The sequence below is a fragment of the Globicephala melas genome, chromosome 2 (genome assembly GCF_963455315.2).
Source record: "Globicephala melas chromosome 2, mGloMel1.2, whole genome shotgun sequence".
Classification (NCBI taxonomy): Eukaryota; Metazoa; Chordata; class Mammalia; order Artiodactyla; family Delphinidae; genus Globicephala; species Globicephala melas.
The window spans coordinates 583,094-606,030 of record NC_083315.2 but is presented as its reverse complement, the minus strand read 5'-3'; the positions used below and the strand labels follow the sequence as shown (position 1 = coordinate 606,030).

The following is a 22,937-nucleotide window of genomic DNA, read 5'->3' as shown; positions in this document are numbered from 1 at the left end:
CCCTGGCTTTAAGGAAAAACAATCCAGTTCTAGTTCCTAAACACTCTCCACCCTGGGTTGTCCAGCACTGTCCCCAAACACTCCAACCCCCAAGACAGTACACTGCTCATTCCCTCTCTCTTTTTTCCCCACCAAATATTTTCTTTTTTCCCACTCCCTCATTCCCCTCTGGCTTTTCAAGGTTGGTCTCTTGTTGGTAGAGTGTCTACTGGTGGGATCAAAGTCATCTTAACCCACATTAAAAAAAGGCATTTAAAAACACGGGGAGGGCTTCCCTGGTGGCACAGTGGTTGAGGGTCCACCTGCCGATGCAGGGAACACGGGTTCGTGCCCCGGTCCGGGAAGATCCCACATGCCGCGGAGCGGCTGGGCCCGTGAGCCATGGCCGCTGAGCCTGCGCGTCCGGAGCCTGTGCTCCGCAACGGGAGAGGCCGTAACAGTGAGAGGCCCGCGTACCGCAAAAAAAAAACAAAACAAAGAAAACAAAAAAACACGGGGAAAGTGTTCTCACTTCATTCCAGTTCTCTGAACTAGAGTATCCAAGAGCAGTTTCTGCTTTTCCAGTGAGTGTTCGAAAATTCTAGCTTATTTGCCTTCTGGAGAGAAAAATGTGCACCTCAAATATCCTGTGAGAGGCCTTGTGCTATTTTTGAGAACCCAGTGAAGCTTTCAGGTACACAGAAGCCCTCCCGGAACGCTACAGGACTCCTGTCTGGAAGCCTGTGGGGAAGCAAAACGGTGTTTCTAACGACTATTTTCCATTTGCTACTGGTTCTGCCGTGAAGTTTCTGCTGAAACCTCTCACTGTGCTTTAGGGAAGGTGAACGTTTCCTACCTGGTGGCCAGAGCGGGGACTAGCCCTCCAGGACGGGGAGGGAAGGAGGGGGAGGGAGGGGATGGAGGAGGGGGAGGGGAGGAGGACCGAGCGTGTTTCCAGGGAGGCGCGGGCGGGGGCGCGCGGGCGGGCGGGGGCGCGCGGGCGGGCGGGGGCGCGCGGGCGGGCCGGGGGCGGGACGCGGTGTGCGCGGCCCGGCGCCTTGTTTACCCGGCGTCCTAGCAACCGGCGGGCGCGCGGGCTGAGCGTGGGGCGCGGTGCGGGCGCTGAGCCGGGCGCTGCGGGTGAGTGAAGCCCGCGGGCGACTGCGGCCCGCGGGCGCCGGTGTCTTTGCTGCCGTCCGCGTGGGTGGAGAAACGGGAGTCGCGCTCGGGCCCCGCTTCTGGCCCTCTCCCCGGCTTCCCCTTCTCTCCTCGGGCCCCAGATGCGCCCCCTCCCCGTGTCTCTCCCGCGCCCGTCCCGCCCTGCCTCCCCGCGGACACCCTGCTCCTGCCCGGGCCCCCCGCTCCGCCGCCGCGCCCCGCGCGCCCGCCCGCCCGGGCCGCACCCTCGTCTCCCGTCCCCCGTCCCTTCCCCCTCCGCGTTTGCAGCTCTGCCTCAGTCCCGGCGCCGTGCTCGCTGCCGCCCTCCCGCCTCCCTCCCCGCTCGGCCCGGGAAGCCAGCCTCCCGCTCCGGCGCGTTCCGCCCGTCAGGGGGCCGCTTGCTGCCGTCATCACGTGTCTTCACGCGGGCTGAGTTTGCCTGGATTCAAGGCTCGGTTCCGGGCAGTTCGGAAACTGATTTTTCTGTAGGGCTCACCGCCTAGCTTCCTCGTTCTCGGGATGCCAGGGTAGGCACTGTCTCCTAACCCGCTTCACCAGCCACGGTTCTGGGTCTTAGGGTGGACGCTTTTATTCCTGTAGTCTCATAAAGAATTTGGTTTTGCTTCTGCTCAAGTGTTACAGAAATTACTCACGAATGGGTTTCATTTTATTAATGATCCTGGAGGCTTGCAACGGACCCTTAAAAAAGAAAACTTGTTGTATCCACTGGATGAGTAGAGAACATGAGTGTAAAGTGATTCTCAATTTATGGCAACAAACACATGCAGTAAAACTTTTTTCCCTGTAATTGTTAAACTTTAAAATCTTCAATTAATTCAAAGATATGTACTATGTATGCCCATGTGTTCATTGTAACCATGTTTCTCAGGCCCTAAGAACTCATGGATTGACACTGGGTGGAAACGTCCCATCAGCCTGTCTCGATAAAAAATGTTAGTTTTTGAATTTTCGCCCGAGTTATACTTACCATTTTGGAACGTCACTGGAATTATTGGAATAAATGCTGTAGCTTTGGTTCTCTTGGTAAATTAAGAGGCCATTAGAAATTTCTCCTACTTAAGAAGAAAAAAAAATACAAGACCACCTATTTTTTCTTTTAAAAACTCAGTTGGGCCTCCAAAGTCTTTTTTTTTTTTTTTTTTAAACATCTTTTATACATGGTCTTCTCTTCTTTGGGATTTTGTTACACTTTTTATTTTTCGAATACTATTCAAATCATATTGTACTTGCTTTCTGGATGCTCATAGGCTCCCAAAGATTTTCTTAGGCCTTATTCTTAAATCAAGCCTGACCATTGCCGCAGCTCCTGGTTTATTAGACTCAGAAAAACAATTTGAATAGAGTCAAATGTGTTACACACATTCTTAGAAGAATGTATCATGATGAAAAGACTTTTTGCCTGTCGTAGCTCCTTCGTAAGTGTCTTCCAGGAAGTTACTCTATGGCATGTTGACTGCCACAGCCTTACGTAATTTCACATTTTTCTTTTAAAAGGTGCAAGAAGGAAATGATGCATACAGTTCAGCTTTATAAACCAAAACAAGTTTGTACTTAACATTAAAAACAAATAGAACTGTCCTCCTGAACCTTTCCATATAAGATAAATCTATTTGCATTTATTCTCGTAATACTGGGAAACTCAGGAGTGTCACACATAAACATCAGTACCTGCTTATGTGTTCAGAATCTAGCAGAAACAAAACACTGAAACACTAAAACGACTGCACACAACAAATTCGTGCATTTTTTGGTATACCTTTTATTTCACTAACACTTTTTCAGATATATATATGTACATATGCATGTGTGTATATATGTACATATGTATGTGTATATATATGTACATATGCATGTGTGTATATATGTACATATGTATGTGTATATATATATGTACATATGTATGTGTGTATATATATGTACATATGTATGTGTGTATATATGTACATATGCATGTGTGTATATATATGTACATGTGCATGTGTGTATATATATGTACCTGTGCATGTGTGTATATATGTACATATGCATGTGTATATATATGTACATATGTGTGTGTGTATATGTACATATGTATGTGTATATATATGTACATATGCATGTGTGTATATATATGTACATATGCATGTGTGTATATATGTACATATGCATGTGTGTACATATGTATGTGTGTATATATATGTACATATGTATGTGTGTATATATGTACATATGTATGTGTGTATATATATGTACATATGTATGCGTGTATATATATGTACATATGCATGTGTGTATATATATGTACATATGTATGTGTGTATATATGTACATATGTATGTGTGTATATATGTGTACATATGTATGTGTGTATATATGTACATATGTATGTGTGTATATATATGTACATATGTATGTGTATATATATGTACATATGTATGTGTGTATATATATGTACATATGTTTGTGTGTATATATATATGTACATATGTATGTGTGTGTATATATATGTACATATGTATGTGTGTATATATATATGTTGTTCTCAACCTTATCTGATCCAATACTTGCTTTTTATAACAAATTGTTTGTAATGCCCACTTTACTCTTCTGAAATCAAAATCATAGTTTTAAATCTCAATGGTGCTCTAAATGTAAAATAAAGGAAGATAATTGAAATAAAGTGTCAGCATGTAAATGCTCAAGTATATATGTGTATATATATATATATATGCTCAGAATATATATGAAGTGAGCAGTTGCTCTAGCCTCACATAGAATTACTGTGTGTGCAGTAGCTCCAAATACAGACGAGTCACTGAAACTTAAAATTGTGTGACTAACATTTCAGTCAATGACATGACTTTACCAACTGCTGACATCTTGGTAAAGTTCTGTGTAAAATGAAGTCTATACAGCTGTCCTTTGATTTATATAATAGTTTAAATTCTGGAAAATTCAGTGCATATTAAAACTGTGAAAAAATCCTTCATGATTATTTGTAAAATAGTGATAGGTTGTAGGCTCAGCTATTAATTATCTGAAGTGTTTACGTACTACATGCTGGAGATCGCAGCATAATTCTTCCTTCTGGGGGACTGTCCTGCACGTTGCAGGACATCTGGCATTCTAGGTCCTCATCACTAAATGCTAACAGTGTTCCATTCTTATCATTTTGATAATGAAACATCTGTACAGTGTGTGTCCTCTGCTTCTCAGCAGCCAGTACTGCCCATCTGAGGACCTCTGATCTAGATGTCCCTGTTACTGTATTTCAAGATTTAATGCAGGATGGAAAGTAAATCTCCAAATCATTTCTGTAGAATATTGGTACTGAGCTTTTGTAATAATGATGGGTCGAGGGGGAAGCTAATTACATTCTTTATTTAACTTTTTTAACCATTCTCTAATATTCCAGAAGAAAGGTTTTAATGATCAGTGTTATTACAGATGAGAAAATAAACAAGTATAGATTATCTGAAAAAAAAGTCTTAAATGTCCATTATGTATTAATGTCAGAACTTATTTATTAGCTTGGCTCTTATTTAAGTTTACAGATAATGTTATCATTTCAAATATCTTCTTTTAAAGGCTAATTTCTATTTAGCTAAAGTAAAATTTATTTCAATTTCTGTTTTACATTTTAATGCTAGACTCTTGGTAATCTAGATAAACAGGCTAAAGAGATTCTCATTTGTTCTCACATTTGCTCTTAAGAAAGTTATGAATTACAATAAAATATTCTGGGCAGGGAGTATGGAATTTGAACTGCTCAAATATTTTGATTAATAGGGTCAATATGCACTTTACCAATTTTCAGAAAAAAAATTAAAATTCTATGTCACTTAATGTTTTTATTCTGTTTCTTATGAATTCAGAAGGCACTTGGGGGACATCCAGTGCTCTCAGGATCATTTTCATCAGCCATCATTGCACTGATGCAGATGTATGATGATGACAAAGGATAACAGAAGTCATTTGAATAGCATGATTCTAAACAATGTGTGATCCAGCTCAAAAGAGATCGCTCACTTCACCTCTGGCCCCAGCAGAGCTGCAACCCAAAGGCCTTGATGCCAACCTCCTGCAATTCTTTTTGTTTCGCTCCTGGACTTTCCTGTTTCCAATTTCTGCCCAGCTATTTGAATTCTCTCTCTTAGGCCCAGGAAAATGAGAAAGAAGCTCTTCATTCCAGGGCAGGCAGATACTGGAAAATCCTTACGTCCTCGTCAGTTTCACTTAGCGCTGGTTCAGGGAAAGTTGACTATTTTATTGAATTGAAGAGCAACTGGATAATTTAAAAAATCCACCTCTGAGATGAATAAGCAGAATGTGGGTTGGGTAAGTGCTAGCTTAAAATCTTGAAAATGAGCAATGTTCCGGGGGAAAGGTGGATGCTATTGTCTCTCTCTCTGCCTTGATGCAGTGTGTGCGCTGAGCTCGGGTCTGAGCATCGTGGGATCCCATGGGCACGGCACTGACAAGGTCCGCGCAGTGGACGGCTGCGGGGCACGGGGCTAGGGCCCTGGAAACTACCCCTCTCAATGAGGCGATACTGAAGGAAATTATTGTGTTTGTGGAGAGTTTTATCTGTAAACATCCCCAAGAGGCAAACTATGTTTTTGTAGAACCACTGGAATGGAAAACCAGTTTGGACCCCTCAGCCTTTGGACCGGGTTACGTGGTCAGGTAAGCCAGTGAATTGCTTCTAGAGTTTAATGTCTTCAGTTGCACGTTTTTTATTGATTGGTTGTAGGTTTGGGGCAAGTCGCTTAACCTCTGTGAATCTCAGAGATCTCAGAAAACCGGAGGCGCTCGGGTGGAATCTGAGGATATTTTGTTTGGCCAGCACACTAATTTTTAAATTTGAATTTTCTTTCCATAGGGGATGTGTTTTCCAGGTCACCACACTCCCAACGTTTGCTGTTGCCTTGTGACTGGTCTTTCCACTCCTATGAACTGCCAGATGCCACTAGGCATTGATTTTGTGATCTCAGATATAGACAAAATCCCTTCTGATATTTAAATCTGTACAATCTATGGGGTGGCAGAGGGAGAGTGGTACATTTTGCTTAACATAAGGGAGAAACTTCCTAACAATTAGCATTGTCCTCAAATGAGAACTTTCCAAATCTGAGATTTAGAACAAAAAATCCTATCTCCACCTCAAACAATGGACTACCAGTTTATGTCTTTTGAACATAGCTAAATATATATCTTATGTAAATTACATACGTTTATATAACTATATTATACTTATATGAAATATTGATATGTAAGTATAAATTACAATTGTAAATGATAAATTTATATAAATTCATATATACTGTTTTTGGTCACATCCTCAGTTTATGTGTCACTCTAGGCATTCTGATCCTCTTTTCTGTATCTCTGTCCGTCTTTGGTTTTGCCCATGAACTTTTTTTTTTTGCGGTACGCAGGCCTCTCACTGTTGTGGCCTCTCCCGTTGGGTAGCACAGGCTCCGGACGCGCAGGCTCAGCGGCCGTGGCTCACGGGCCCAGCTGCTCCGTGGCATGTGGGATCTTCCCGGACCGGGGCACGAACCCGTGTCCCCTGCACTGGCAGGCGGACTCCCAACCACTGCGCCACCAGGGAAGTCCGCCTATGAACTTTTAAAGTCTGATCTTTTCAAAAACAGCTCTCTAACTAGGCAAAGTTTCCTATAGATGCCTTTTCCATTTTTTCCCTTTGGGATTATTTGTGAGAATAAACTCAGAATTTAATTTTTAGAACTGTAAAATCATTCTTGAACTGTATTTCAAAAGCTCTTTAGTTCTGGTATCATGATCTATTTTCTCTCTGAATTTTCTGAAATCTTTTTTTTTTAATCGTATTTTTAACGGTGCTTATGGTTACTTTCTCCCAAAGTGCTTCATTGCTCCCACCTAAGTTCAATGTAGCATCGCACATTGTTTTTTCTAATTTTTGAAAGATGAACTCATCTGTAAAATCAATGAAAAATGTGAACTACTTGGTGCAAAGATGGATTTAAAGCAAATGTCAGAAGAGATCAAGATTGTTGTTGTATTGTTGTTGTATCTTGCCTCTCTACTAATTTTGTGTACGAGTGCAGACGTGATCACATCTGTGCCCTAGTTAGGGGGGCTGACATACATATAATGTGTCACTCTTTCCCTATCCCTGTCCAGTTTTCTTTGCTTTATTTCTATTTTTGTGTCTCTGCATACAGTCTCTAGATACAGTGTTCCCTCAAGCAGGATGTTTTGGCATTTTGACACCATGTATATTCTGAACCAGCTGCCCCTTGATTGTCTTCCTTCTGTCAAATTTGCCATGCAGCTTTTCCGTGGGCCAACTTTTCTATCCGTCATTCTTGTTTCTTACCTGTGTTGATGATACCTTTGATGCTGGAAGGGATGAGAGGGGTGTGATAGCAGCGCTTGTTGCATAGGAAGGAATGTGTGTCTGTGTGTCTTGATGAAAACCAGGTAGGCACTGACTGCCCCGAAGAAGGCAAAGGATACAGCTGAGATTTTGGTAATAATGGAGAATACCAAATGCTTTCATATCCAGGTCTTGACCATACCCCAAGGAACTGTCAGCAACCCATAGCCACTTGGTGTCTGCTACGTCCAACAACATAAGAAGCGAGGTAAACCAGGGGTGCCCTCAAAGGCAAGAAGAGTGTGTTGTGAAGCAGCCCCACTGCCTCATTCTTCGCCCTTTGGTTCACATGCACTCTTTTTGCTCAGCTCTTGAACCTTAGAACACATTTATTCATTTATTTAAAGTGGGGGAAGCCCACTAGTCAGGATTCATGTCTGTAAGTCCGTGTGGATAGCCAAGTCATCATGAGGAATTTAAGCCTAGAGTCTCTGGATGCATTGCTACCAAACAGTAATATCCTTGCATGTTTTAGAATAGAGGCAGATTCTTCATGGGGATATACATTCCCTCAGTCCTCTTGTTCCAAAACAAGTCAATTGTATCTATACTGATACAATTTTTGTTGATCTCTGCAGATATTTTGGGGGCTGTGTTTATACTTGTGGCCTCACTTCTCAGCAGATGTTGTGCATCTCCAGACGCGCTCTCTGTAGCTGTCAGCACAGTTGTGATCAGCCTTCTTCTGATTTAGGCTCATCGCATCTCACGTTGAAACCTGTCCTTTAGTCACACACTGAGGAGGTTGTACGTTCCACCCACCACCTTCTTTTGTGCGGATGGTTATTAATTGACTAGATAAGCGCAGGACTTTACGCATGGCCTGATTCACTCATTTCCTTTAGACTCATTCCCGGTGTGCAGCTGCTCATCCTATAGTATCACCTCTCCACGTTCGATTTTGAGGGGAAAATGTCTCTACTTTCATTTTAATGGAAATCATAGGTCTCTTATCACCATTTCCAATTGCTTTTGTTCTTATCACACAGGATGAGATTAACAATCTTCCTAAAACACCTCAGAATGAAGCCCAAGCCACTGTAAATTAAGGACAAGTGACACCACTCAGTGGTGACGCCATGTGTGTGGGGTGCACAGAACTGAGGCGCTTGAGTCTCTAGAATGTAGCTTGGGTGAGCGTTCAGAATTGCTTTGTGAAAATGTTGGTACCTGTTCTCTCCTTTGGTAGAACTATGATGTTTGAATCACGTCTGCTTTGATATCGCTGTATGTCAGTTGTGAACCGCAGTCTGCTGTGTCTCAGTTATGTACATGAGTCGGGACCAAGTTATATGCCGGTACGAGTTCTGTGTGGATGAGACAACAGGACGCCTGAGCGAGGGCTCCTCCTCTAGTGATGCACACTTCACACACAGTTCATACCTTTTTGGTCCTTAGTTTTCTGATCAGTATCACTAAGGCTGAATTACATGATCTCCAGCCTTAAAATGGTATTGTTTTATGAGACAATAAGTATCGTATTTTGGTAAAATTTCAAGGTCACAGTATAAAGGTCAGTGGCCCAAAGTTCTGTTATTGAACTCTGGGTTATCCCTGAGCATTACTACCTAGTTTCTCACCTATAGACTTATTTGTGGAGTAATTACTATGTTCTGGACATGGAACCTGACATTGGGGATTAAATAAATCAGACCTTTTTTCTTGCTCTCTATAGCATAAGCTGAGTATTTTTAGCTCCCTCCTGCAGTTCCAGTTTAAAAGTCTCTTGATCAGGTCGGTGGATTTCATTTATTCTTTCTTTCATTCTGCTTGACCTTATCAAGGTGGCTACAGCAGTTTTCTTCCAAAGAGCTCTTTCCTCAGCGCCAGCAGACCGTGAGCCTGAAACGGGAGGCTGCTTTTCGACAGTCCTCTCCATCACTGGCGTTTTAGCTGTCTGTTCAGCTGCAGGCTTCCGCCGGCAGAAGCAACGAGAATGTCCTATGCCCTGCCGTTATCCTGGTCTCCCCAGGAGTTTCAGCTTCTCAAGTTCGGGAGCTTGGCCCTGTGGGCATTCAGTCTGCCTGTGTCTCCGTCCTTTCCTCCTCCGCTCAGCACCAGCGGCCCGCCCCAGAGCAGACCTCTAAGAAAGCTCCTCGATCCTTAGGGCGTTCTTCCAAGAGCTTTATTCCTGGGAAAGTAGACGTTTTGTAAACGATGCATGTCCCTGGCAAGTCTAAAAACATTTTGCTCCTTCATTTATGAAATAGTAGTAGATTGTCTCGAGTGTCAACATTTCACAGCTATTTATCTGTGTTACAATGTAAAATATCAGGTCTTAAGATGTGGACAGTTTTGCCAGAGATATCAGTATGCAGTGAAAAGCTAGGCAGTTTAGGTAATGTTGTAAGTGGTAGAAATCTAGAGCTGTATCACTGCCATAAAAACATCTTAGTCTTTTAGAAATGCCAACCTAAAAAAGTTAAAATGGCCAGAAACACCAATCTAGGAGAGCTAATAATTTCTGATAAGGAAAAAGCCTAGTTAGAAAGATGGCTTGTTATCCTAAAGTAAACCAAACTGGAGGTTTGGAGTGGGAAAATAATCCATTGAGGGCATCTAGTTTGTCTTTTTTCATAGCTTTTTTTGCTAATAAGCAGAGTAGCCAAGAAAATTCCTAACCACTAATTACTGTGGTATAAAAATTTTATAAATTAAATAACATTAGAAATCCACAAAACATGAAAACATGTCCAACGTATCATTAGAAAAACAAACCCCAACACTGTGATTGAGTTCACACAGGTATTCAAGAAATGGTTTAAAAATTTTCTTCCTGGCTATATCACGTTGCTAATAAGTCTGGGGATTTAAGGGCCTGAGTGTGGATGAAAGTGGGAAAATAGATGAGTTTCTAACAAGAGGTATTTATATTCTCTGTGCTTTATCGTGAGACATGGAAATAATTTGTTGAGATGTCTTAAATTTAACTTCTACTGGCCTCCAGGTTAACCTTAAGCTTTCAAAAAACATTTTTTTTTTCATTTTTTAGTGAAACAACAGTCGAGTCAGAAGAAGCGGATAGCAATGCACAGCCTTTGCTATTTCTCTCTGTACCACAGATCAAAATTAGGAGCTTTGGGCAGCTGTCACGTGTGTTGCGTATTGCCACAGATGCCAAGCTGCAGGAAGCACAAGCGTGTATTGAAGGTGATATTTACACTCCAGTCTGTGATTTGCACTTTCAGAAACTTAATCTTGGGGACGGGGGAGGGAATCATTCCTTACAGGCTCTTGAAAAAAGTTCTCTAACCTGAAAGGTAAAAAGTGCTATGTTCAACTTGATTTCTTGACTTAAAAATGTCATTGATTTATTTTGGCTGAAATGTTATGCTCATATCAGATTTCTACTTTAAATGAGAAGCCTAATGCTTTACCGTTAGTAAGCTTCGAGATTTCTAATTTTAGTATGTCGTTTAAAGAGAGACTTCTTAGCTCCTGGAAAGACCTGACGCCTTTAAGGTTCATGTCGGGGGGGAAAAAACCGCTGTCCAGGGCCAGCACCAGTGTCCACCCTCTCATCCTGCATTCTGCTGTGATGGGTGGTGATTCGTTTCCTTTAAAATGAATGTAGCCTCTTGCTTTAGCGTACAGCCCATGATCATCTCACTTCCCTTTTGTCTCAGCCCTTTGCATTGCGGAAATAACACCGCTTTCTGTGAATAGTTACATTCATTCAGTGGGAAGTATTTTTCCTCTTCACTAAAGTTATGTAATGTTCTTATTATTGTCTAATCGTCTAACATGCAAAAAAGAATGTGATTGATCACCTGCTATAATTGGGCTCTAAGTATTTCTTACGAGTAGAAACACCTGACAATAGGTAATTATGTCCTATATGTGTTCTGCTTCTTTGGAATCGTGTGACCAGTGTGTCCCAGGCATAAGGTCCCTCATCTGTCTCTCATCATTCTTTGCCACTGTCCGTGGCTGTGAGGTGGAAAGTTAGTCCTTTTTCTTTAAGATGTGAACCTTAGAACAGCAGCTTCTTTTTACATCTTGACTGCTCTCCCTGTACGTCAAAGCTACTTTTCTGAGAGGGATGAAATCTTGAGAATAAGAGTGAATTTAAGAAGAGTCAGTAGACGCATGGTTGTTCATTAAATTCAACTTAATATGTAAACTTAATCCATAGAGTGTTGTATGCCCAGTCTGGCTACATATGTGTCCTTCGCTGCATTTCGCCCTTTCTGTAAGAGTTCTAGGTACAGCTCTTCGTTTTTGGTCCACATTGCGTGGTACCTGGCAACTTGGAAGTCAGCTTTGTGTCCTTCCCCAGAATTCACCTAGTATCTTCATAATCCTTAGAGATGACAGCCGTAAGGTGGTGAGTGGAGATGCTCACTAAGTGGTTGGTTCCCAGGCCTCCTTCCCTTGCTCCCCCCAAGACTCTCCTGCTGGTAGTCTGCGTCCTGTGGGAAAGTTAGTGCCGTCGCCGTGCTTCCCATCAGGTCAGGCTTTCTGAATTAGTCCCATAGGCATCCCCCAACCCATCCAAATGCACATAGATTTTCACCTGAGTTGAATTCCTCCTTTCTAAACACGGTTCTGCCCCTTTCTCCCTCATTTTCAACCATATAGTTTTTTGGCCTTTATTAAATTCTGTTTTCAACATCTCTAGGTTCAACTTTCAACCTTGATCACAAGTTGGTATTTAGAATTTTCACTATGATTTTGGCATGTACGTAAATACTGGTTAGATTCGTTTTCCCAACTAATGTCAAAAGACATTGAAAATATAAGCAGTTCAGACAGGTGGAAAAGATCGGCAGTAGATCTGTAGACTGAGAAAAACATGCCATTTTGAAGAGAAAGCATTTGTGAATACTGTTCACTGGTGTACACACACACACGCACACACGCACACACACACACACACACGCACACACGGTTCTAGTGATCATTCTTCTAAGGAGACCAGTATTTCTCTATCTTCAAATCAATTCTGAATGTATTGATTGAATGCCTCTTCTGAACAATGCCCCACAGTCAACTTAAAAAAAAATAGACCTCTTAGCTTCTGTCCTATTAGGGTGATAGCATATAGAGATGATATTACAGTACAAGTAAACATCTCAAGAGGTGTGAGAAAGTTCCTAAGTTTTACTGTACCTAAGTACAGTAAAATCTGAGAAGTAGAGATTAATTCAAATTGGGTCAATCAGAGAAAGCTTAATGAAAGAAACATTTGAGTGAGCCCATTTGAGTGGGCTCCAAAGGATATGATAGTCTTTATGGTTCTTGCAATAGAAGATAAGATAATTTTTTTTAATTCACTTTTTTGATCAGCAAACAGAAACCCCATAGCAAAAATCCTGGGCTTGGATTATAATATGATAAAGGAAATAAATGAAGACTCATCTGTATTAACTATTCTTGATAAAATTAAAAAAGATGATGATCCTGAAAGTGAGATTAAGATGAAGATTGCCCTGCTACTCAAGCAGCTGGATCTGCACCTACTCAATCATTCTCTGAAAAATATTTCCTTGTGAGTCTTTTTTTTCAAAAAGAAGCCTCTAAAAATTGGTTATAAAAAGTACTTTCAGAGCTTTAGGGAAAAGACACAAGAAAAATAAAGTTTGGAAGTGGTTGCTATTGATTTAACATTACATTTTTTGGAATAAAATTTTAGTTATTGCATGAAGATTTCTAACTCTAAACAGTACAATTTTCAGTTAACATGGCTAAAACATTGTAGTGGAGTTTCATCTAATTCTGAAGACATTAAGTGGTCTTGTTATTTTCAAAGTCTCAAACTATTAGATAAATTTAAAAATTATAATGCAATTATCGTGTAGTTTATCAAGTTTAAAACTTGTTCATTTGTCTAGTATTTTCTAGTACTTTGGAATTATCATTAAGAAATGAAGTGAATATTGAAATGAGTATATTTAATGTTGCATTCAACGCGAATCACTGATTCTTTGATGTTTTGACAGTGTTATAACACTGTAACCTGGTTAAAATTCACTGTAATTTTGTTGTTGTATAATTTAACTGATATTTTAATTACAAAAAAAGATATTCCCCCTGATATAATGAAATGTTTTCATGTTGTTTTCTGTAGATTCTGTTTTAAAGTATTTAAAATGAATTTCTAAACATTTATTTCAGAGAAATACGATTAAATCCAGGGACTGTTAAGAATGATATAGAGCTGCTTAAACGGTTCTCAGGAAAGGGAGAAAAGACAGTCTTGGAATCTATCGAGTACACCTCAGGTTCATTTTATATTATATATATTTTCATAATTATATTTTCAAAATGCTTCAGTAGCTACATTAAATATTTAAGAAATGAAAACTTAAAATTTCAATCCTATTTTTTTGAAGCCAACCTATTTTACAAGTTGAGGTTAAGGAGCTCCTTTTAATTGATCGATAATTGGTTTCAGATTATGAATTTTCAAATGGATGTCGAGCCCCACCTTGGAGACAAATTCAAGGGGAAATTTGTTATGTGCTGGTGAAACCACATGATGCTGAAACTTTGTGCATTACTTGTAGCAAAGAAGGAGTGTTTTTAAATGGTGTAAGTAATTTTTTAAAAACCGTATTGACTTTGGTCTCCGTCAGTGCAGGCATGTCTCCAGGACTGAATCCCAAAACCACAGAAAATGAAGTATGTTCTGTGGGATTCATGCAGATCCCTTTGCTGTGTGTTTGCTGTCTCTGTGTCCCCTTGCAGGTCCTTAAGTCAGTATTCTAGGAAATGGCCTTCAAAGTGACCCGTTCCACTAACTACAGCCTCTTTAACATAATCAGTTTGCTGATTAATGATACAAGTATTTAAGGAAAGACAAGTCGATAAAGGAGCACCGAGGTAATGCGGAAGCAGTTGGAAGAGTTGAGGGGACAGACGAAAGAGCAGGGAGGGGACCCACATGCGGGAGCCTGGAGGACGTGCCCCGGAGTTGGGGCCTCCGCAGTCTGGGGCCTAAGCGGCTCCGGGCAGGGCCCGTGCAGACTGGGACTCAGACCCCTGAGGCGTGGACCCCGCTTGCGTGGGTTCACATGTCTGGAGAATGGTCACCGCCAGGCCGTGCTGGTCCCCTCGGAGCCCAGGAGTCTGCATGGAACCGGCCCCGGAGCCCTGAGGAGTAAGCGGCGCCCACTTAGTGTTGGTGGTGCAGGAGCTGGGGCAGGCTGGGGCAGAGCCTGGCCTGGGCCTCTGACGGTGGCCCGGGGTGTTAGTGGGTATCTCAGGGGTCACGGTGAGCCTGGTTCTGGGCCTCTGGGTTCTTCCAAAGGAAATTAGAACCAACTGTTGCTACGGGGAGCAACTGCCACTGCCGGGTGAGGGGCCGTTGCTAGGTGGCTCTGACAGGACGTGGGAGGGAGCATGTCCCTTCTGCCTCATCCAGCCTCCCCACTGCCCTCTCCCCCGCCGGCCTCCCTCTGCCGGCCTCTCCCCGCCTGCTGCCCGAGACTCAGCCGGCCTGGCAGCGGAGAAACACAGCTTTGCAGGCTCCCGGCCCAAGGGTCGCAAAGCAGAGTGTGGGCGGTGGGCCTCGACCTGAGAGAGTCGGCACATGCATGGCCTTCTGGATCCTCTGGGTTAAAACCTTGACACTGAGCCTCACGTCTGCTGCCTGAACTTGGCTAGAAGGAGCTCAGCTTCCTCTGAAAACCCGGCTCTTGCTGTCTTCCGTGTAGAACTGGGGCTCGCAGCAGAATTCTGCAGGGAGGGTCCAGATCCTTAATGGGGACCCAGCTATCGCAGGGCGCCGCTGGAGCCTTGGCCTGGGCTGCTCTCGACGTGCGGCCGTGTTCTCGGCGGCGGGGCTTGTCGTCTGACCTGCCTTTCGTGCTTGTCCCGTCAGCGTGGTCCTGGGCTTATTTCCGCACAGAGGAGCCTGACAGCCCAACTATGATTTGCTTTTGGTTTGCTTTGATGCTTTAGAACAGCGAAATCTCTAACCGGAAAATAAGAGCTTAGAGAAAAAACGGAATGCTTCTCTTGGGCCTTCCAGAGTGGGGCAAGGAGCCTTTGTCTCTGTAAAAGGCTATTGACGCACGTACAACTTTATTTGACATGAAAACATCTGAGTGTTTCTCTCAGGTTAAAGAATGAAAGACAAGGATCTGAAGCTGTTCAGTCGTTACAAGAAAATGTATAACACACTACAGTTTGCATGTATCTGTATGTTTTACATATATATACAGTTATACATGTAACACTACAGTTTTTATGTGTATATGTATGTGCAAACACACACATACAGGGTGAAGGAAGAGTAATAGTAGGAAAGCAAAGTGAAATGAGGAACGGAAAGAGAGAAGAGGAGAGACAGAGGCTGAGGGTGGAGGGACAGGTGGTCACATAGAGGTCCTACCCCTAGAAAATGAGCCCATAGCAATCTCGCTCCACACGCAGCAGGGGTAGAGTGAGACCAACAGAAACACAGCCTTTTATGTGGTGACATTCTAACCCAGGCCTTCTATGACTTCGTCAAAAGCTCTTGAAGTCATAATGCATTTTCACAGGAGAGGAGTGGGAAGGGAGCTTTCAGGTCTCTGCTGGATAGCAGCGTGCCCTGTGCGTCTCGGGGGCACTTGGTAAAGTCTTGCTGAACGAACGAATGAATGAATGAACGAATGAATGGATAGGTAACATTAAGAGGGAAGGATGTGCCCGTACATTTCGTGTATAAAGACTACCGCATGGATCCTTCAGAGAAGAAAACAATACTTGTGCTTGGGTTGTGATGTATTGGTCTGGTTCTTATATCGCTCATCCATTAATTATAGCACCAAACTTTTTCTTCCAAAGGGCAAAACAGATGATGAGGGGGAAATTAATTATGAGAGAAAAGGAGAAATTTATAAAGACCTTGTCACACTTTTAAGAGAAAAATCAGCAATAGTTTCCGAAAATATGTCTCAACAGGTAAGTTTTAGTCTCTTTTGAACTCTCATAGCATTCTACTTTTTGGCTACAACTTTCTATAGCATAAAAAATTGGAGAGTAATTCTGCCTTGTTTTGGACAGTACTTTCAATTATTGGAGTGTTTCCCACAATATAAAGCAATAAATACTGTAAATGTAGCCATTTAAGAATGTTTCTGGTTTTCTTTAGGTGACAGGTGTAATATTTCAAAGTGCTTTCTAAATAGGACCTTTTCATTTTCCGTTTTGAATTAATTACACTAAGAACAAGGGACTCAGGTCTGTTCATGAAGCCTAGACGTTTTGATTATTTTTATCCTTTCTGGTAATCCCATGACTACTACCTAGTTGGATTGTCTTAATAAGTGTGTCAACTGCCTGTGTATAAGAACTGGGCTTTTGTGTCTCCCATGGTTTGTGAAATAGTGCTGGACAAAGAAATCAGTCAATGTAATATTTTGTGAAAAAAGTTTTGCTTGAAGCTGATGTAGGTAGGAAATGATACGCAGGGAACACGAGTGTGGTTCCCTTATGCTCCGGGCTGATCCTCAGGCTGGGGGCAACTCCACAGAGCCCACAGGGCTCACTGATCAGGTCCATCGTCTTTCTGATGCTGCTGCTTGTGGAGCGCCCCGTTTTCTTGTCAGACTGCTGTCGCTCTCATCCTGGCGCTTTGTCATCTTTTTGTGAATTCTTTTTGTTTCCTGGTGTTTGATCACCCGTTTCCTGGACCTCAGTTTTCCGTTGTTGTTGCACTGCTGTTATTGTCCTAAAGTACATATACACATAAAATGTAAAATTTGCCATGTTAACCATTTTAAATGTATCATTCAGTAGCATGAAGTACATTCACAAAGTTGTGCAACCGTTACTACTATTTCCAAATCTTTTTCATCATCTGAAACTGAGCAATAACTCTTCATTCCTCCTCCCCCAGCTCTTGGTAACCTCTAATCTACTTTCTGTCTCCACGAATTTACCTATTCTAGGTATTTCATCTAAGCGGACTCATACAATATTCTGTCCTTTTGTTTTGGCCTATTTCACGTACCGTAATGTTTTCAAGGTTCATCCGTGACGTGCCCGTATCCGAACTTCATTTCTTTCTATGGCTGAATGATATTCCATATATGTATATACCAGATTTTCTTTATCTGTTCATCTATTGATGGACACTGGGTTTTTCCACCTTTGGTTATTGTGAAAAATATTATGAATATTGGTGTACAAATATCTGTTTGAGTCCCTGTTTTCAGTTCTTCTGGGTCTACACGTCCGGGTGGTCCGGGTGGCATTTCTCAGTCATATGGGGGTAATTCTACGTTTAACTTTTGAGGGAACTTCCAAGCTGTTTCCGCAGCAGCTGAACCATTTTACATTCCCGAGGCAATGTATGAAGATTCCAGTTTCTTCACATCCTCACCAACACTTGATATTTTCTGTGTATGTTTGTGTTTATTATAGACATCCTAATAAGTGTGAACATGGTGTTGCATTGTGGTTTTGATTTGTATTTCCCTAATAATTAGTGATGTTGAGCATATTTTCATGTGCTTATTGGTAACTTGTGTATCTTCTTTGGAGAAATGTCTATTCAAGTCCTTTGTCCATTAAAAAAATTAAATTGTCTTGTTGTTGAGCTAGAGTTCTTTATATATTGGGGGTATTAATTCCTTATCAGGTAGAAGATTTGCAAATATTTCCCCCTATTCTATGAGTTATCTTTTTACTCATCTTGATAGTGTCCTTTGGTATACAAACATTTTAAATTTTGATAAAGTCTAATTAATATATTTTTTCTTTTGTTACCTGTGCTTTTGGTATCATATTTAAGGAACCATTGCTAAATCCAAGGTAATAAAGATTTGCCCTTAAGTTTTCCACTAAGAATTTTTTAGTTTTAGTCCTCTCAAGTTTAGGTCTTTGATTCATCTTGAGTTAGGTTTTGTATATGGTGTAAGGGAAAACCTTCATTCCTTTGCACATGGATATTCAGTTTTCCCAGCACCATTTGTTGAAGACACTGTTCTTTCCCCACTGAATGGTCTTGTCATCCTTGTTAAAAATCAACTGACCATAGATTTCAAGGTTTATTCTTGGGCTCTCAATTCTGTTCCATTGGTCTGTATGTCTATCTGTATACCAGTCCCATACTGTTTTGATTACTATAGCTTTGTACTGGTTTTAAAATCAAAGTGAGTCCTCAGACTTTGTCCTTGTTTTTTCAAGACTGTTTTGGTTATTCGGGGTGCCTTGATTTTCTATATGAATTTTAGGCTTGGTTTTACCATTTCCACAAAAAACACCATTGAGATTTTGATAGGGATTGTATTGAATCTGTAGATTGTTTTGTATAACACTGTCATCTTAACAATATTATCTTCTAATCCATGAACATGGAAAGTTTTTTCATTTGTTTGTGTCTTCTTTAACTTCTTTCAGCAATGTTTTATAGTTTTCAGTGTATAAGTCTTTTGACTCCTTGGTTAAATTATTCCTAAGTATTTTATTCTCTTTGATGCTATTGTAAATGGAATTGTTTTCTTCGTTTCCTTTTTGATTGTCCACTGCTAGTGTATAGAAATACAACTGATTTTTGAGTGTCACAATCAGATTTGATTTTTGATTGTGAAGTTCAAAATTGAATCCTGCAACTTTGCTGAATTTATTTAATTCAGTTTCTTTTGAATCTTTAGGTTTTTCTATGTATAAGATCAAGTCACCTGTGACCAGAGATAGTTTACTTTTTCCTTTCCAATTTGGATGTTTTAAAGTTCTCTTTCTTGCAAAATTCCATGGCTAGAACTTTCAGGACTATGTTGAATAGAAGTGGCGAAAGTAGATTCCTTGTCTTACTCCTTACTCTTTAGGGGAAATGCTTTCAGGCTTTTGCTACTGAATATGATGTTAGCTGTGGGCTTTCCATACATGGCCTTTATCTTGTTGAGGAAGTGCCCTTCTCATCAGTTTTCTTTTTCTTGGTCCACCCCATCATTTTGGTAGCGCTTCCTGAGTAAAAGAGGCACATAGGAGGGAAAAAAATTGAGGCTTAGCATGTTGGAAAATATCTTTATTCTTCTCTCTCAGTTGTTGTTTCTATAACGACAGTTTGAAAATAGTTTTTACTTAGAATTTTAAAGACATTTTTCCTATGTGACCTGTTTGTTTTGGCTTTTCCCATATAATGAGGCTTTAGGATTTTCTCTTATCCCTGATGTTCTGTAATTTTCATGATGATATGGTTGGTGCTGGTTTTTGTTTGTTTTTCATTAATGATGACATATGTCCTTCAGAACTGGAAAAATATTTTTGTATTATATCTTTAATCATTTTTTTTCCTCTCTGATCTTTTTGTTCTCTTTTTGAAACTTCTATTTGGATCTTGGGGCCTCTGAGACTGATCCACTGATTTTCTTTTCTCTCATACACCCCACCACACTTTCTGCAAATATTCCTTTACTTTGTCTTCCAAACATTGTACAAATCTTTAAAATTTAAGCTCTTATGTTTTTAGTGTTTTGTTTTGGGGTGTTTATTTTTACAGACCACATGCTTTCATTTCTCTTGGGTAAAACCTCAGACTGAAATGGCAAGGTTACATGGCGGTTATATGTTTAACTTTTTAAGCCATCGGTGAACTGGTTTCGAAAGGGGTTATAACCATCTCCATCCACTCTGGCAGTGCATGAGATTGACAGCTGTGCCACACACTCATCAATAAGTGGAACGGTCAGTCCTTTATTTTAGATGTTCTAATAGGTGTGTACGGATATCTCACTGAGTTTTAATTTGCCTTACTTGAATGCGTCCTTTCATATGCTTATTTGCCATTTATATATCTTAAGTGGTAAAGTGTATATTCAGACCTTTTGCCCATTTGTTATTGGATTGTTTCGTTCCTTATTACTGAGTTGTGAGATATACATACATATAGACTTATATATTCTTTCAGATACAGGATTTATAAATAAATGTTTTCTGCCAGTTTGTAGCTTGTTATTTCATTCTCCAAAAAGAGTCTTTCAGAAAGCAAATGTCCTCAATTTTGATGAAGTCCAACTTATTATTCTTTTATAGTGTTGTACCTAATAAAGCTTTACCAAACCCAGTGTTACAAAGATTTTCTCCAGTGCTTTTTTTTTTTTTTTTTTTTTTGGCGGTACACGGGCCTCTCACTGTTGTGGCCTCTCCCGCTGGGGAGCACAGGCTCTGGACGCGCAGGCTCAGCGGCCATGCCTCACGGGCCCAGCCGCTCCGCGGCATGTGGGATCCTCCCGGACCGGGGCACAAACCCATGTCCCCTGCATCGGCAGGCGGACTCCCAACCACTGCACCACTAGGGAAGCCCTCCAGTGCTTTTTTATAGAAGATTTTAAATGTTAGGTTTTACATTTAGGCCTATGATCCAATTTAATATATTTTTTGTACATGATGTGAGGTATGGATCAAAGTTCATTTTTTTCTTCTGCATGTAGATATCTTGTTGTTCCAGCATCATTTGCTGAAAAAGAATTGTCCTTTCTTTGCACAGTTGTCCATTTATCTGGGTGTATTTCTGTTCCATTGATCTATTTGTCTATTTTTATACCAGAACCACACTGTCTTGATTACCTACTTACTTGCATTAAGTCTTGGGTCAGGTAGTGTCAATCCTCTGTCAATCCAGTTGTTCTTCGGAGTTGCTGGCTATTCTATATCTTTTGCATGTCCGTTCAAATTTTATAGTCAGCTTGTCAATTTCTTCATAAAATCCCGAAGGAATTATGACTGATCTTGTGTTGAATCTATAGATCAATTTAAGAACTGACATCTTAACAATATTGGGGTTTCCAATCCATGGAACACAGTATATCCTTCCGTTTGTTTAGTATTACTTAGCATGTCTCTCCATCTTATTTAATTTCTCTCAGCATTGCTTTGTAACTTTTGGTGCACATGTCTTACACATCTCTTGTGAAACTTACCTGTAAATATTTCCTATTTGGGAGCTATTGTTAACAATAGTTTTAAAATGTCAATTTCTGGTTATTTGTTGCTACTATATAAAAATACACTTGATTTTTGTATATTGATTTCATACGCTGAAACCTTGCTAAAGTCACTTATTAGTTTTGTCGGGTTTGTAGATTTCAAAGGGTCTTCTGTGTAGATAGTCATATTGTCTATAAATAAAGATCATTTTACCTCTTCCTTTACAATTTCAGTGATTTTATTTCCTTTTCTTTCCTTAATGCACTAGCTGGAACCTCCAGTACGGAATTGAATAGACGTGGTTTCTTGTTCCTGATGGTAAAGGGAAAACTTTCAGTTTCTAACTATTGTTAGCTGTCGGTTTTTCATAGATGAAATTTGTGAGGTTGAGGAAGTTCCCCTCTATTCCAAGTTGTTGAGAACTTTATTAGGATTGGATATAGGATTTTATCAAATGATATTTCGGTACCTATTGCATTAATCATGTTCTTTTTTTCCTCTTTTAGTTTAACGTGGTGAATTATATTGATTTTCAAATGATAAACCAACCTTACATTTCTGGGACAAACTTTATTTGTTCAGAGTGTATTATCCTTTTTATATACTTTAAAATTTTAATTTGCTAAGATTTTATTAAGACGTTTTGCATCTGTGTAAGATTATCAATGTGTGGTTTTCTTTTCTTCAATATCTGTGTCTGGTTTGGGTGTCAGAGTAATACTGGCCTTACAGAATGAGCTGGAAAATTTTATCTCCCGTTCAATTTTCTGGAAGAGTTTGTGTAGAATTGCTATTCTTTCTGTCTTAACTGTGTGGTAGAATTCACCAGTGAAGCAGTCTGTGCCTGGAGTGTTCTTTGTGGGAAGGTTTTTAACTACAAGTTCAATGTCCTTACTAGTTCTAGGACCATGCAGGCTATCTGTTTCTTCTTGAGGGACCTTGCTAGGTTGTCTTTAAAGGAATGCATCCCTTTCATCTAAGTTGTTGAACTGATTGGTATAAACTTGTTTATTCTTTTATTAACCTTTTAACAACTGTAGAATCTATAGCTGTTGTTACCTCTTTCATGCCTGATATTAATCACTGTGTTTTATTTTTTCTTGATCCATCTGGCTAGAAGTCCATCAGTTCTCTCAAAGAATTCACTTTTGGTTTCATTGATTTTTCTCTATTTTTCTTTTTTCGACTTCATTTTGATACTTATTCTTTTCTTTTTACTTAGAGTTTCATTTACTCTTATTTCTCTAGATTTTTTAATCATACATTTAATTTAAACTAGTTATATTTGCATTGAAAGGGATTTTGGTGATTTCAGGGGTGAATAATATTAAGAAAGAATTCTCTTAAGTCTACATTCATCTACAGAGAATTTGTCTTTTGGACAAAGACATTCAGAAACAAGTGAGCACCTCTCTGGGGCAGGACAGCAGTAAGATGGAAGGCAGTCTCCACTTTCCTGCTCTCACCTTAGCACTGACAGTTCAGAGATGCATCTATTTTTACATCCTTCTGC

The 22,937-nt window shown here is 40.5% G+C and overlaps 1 protein-coding gene across 4 annotated transcripts in view; it reads left to right on the top strand.

The window, feature by feature from the left end:
* ODAD2 (outer dynein arm docking complex subunit 2) overlaps nt 1-22,937 on the top strand; it is a 210,928-nt gene that overhangs the window by 8,523 nt on the left and 179,468 nt on the right. Inside the window, exons 1-8 of one of the 4 annotated variants that reach the window (XM_060291543.1) lie at nt 1,484-1,664; nt 5,013-5,475; nt 5,561-5,823; nt 10,554-10,711; nt 12,851-13,052; nt 13,679-13,785; nt 13,959-14,095; nt 16,337-16,453. In XM_060291543.1, coding sequence (XP_060147526.1) covers nt 5,600-5,823; nt 10,554-10,711; nt 12,851-13,052; nt 13,679-13,785; nt 13,959-14,095; nt 16,337-16,453 — 945 coding nt within the window. In that variant the 5' untranslated portion in view covers nt 1,484-1,664; nt 5,013-5,475; nt 5,561-5,599. Of the gene's footprint in view, nt 1-1,483; nt 1,665-5,012; nt 5,476-5,560; nt 5,824-10,553; nt 10,712-12,850; nt 13,053-13,678; nt 13,786-13,958; nt 14,096-16,336; nt 16,454-22,937 lie in introns of those variants that run through there. The other 3 variants (XM_030832309.2, XM_060291557.1, XM_060291565.1) reach the window with 3 other exon arrangements.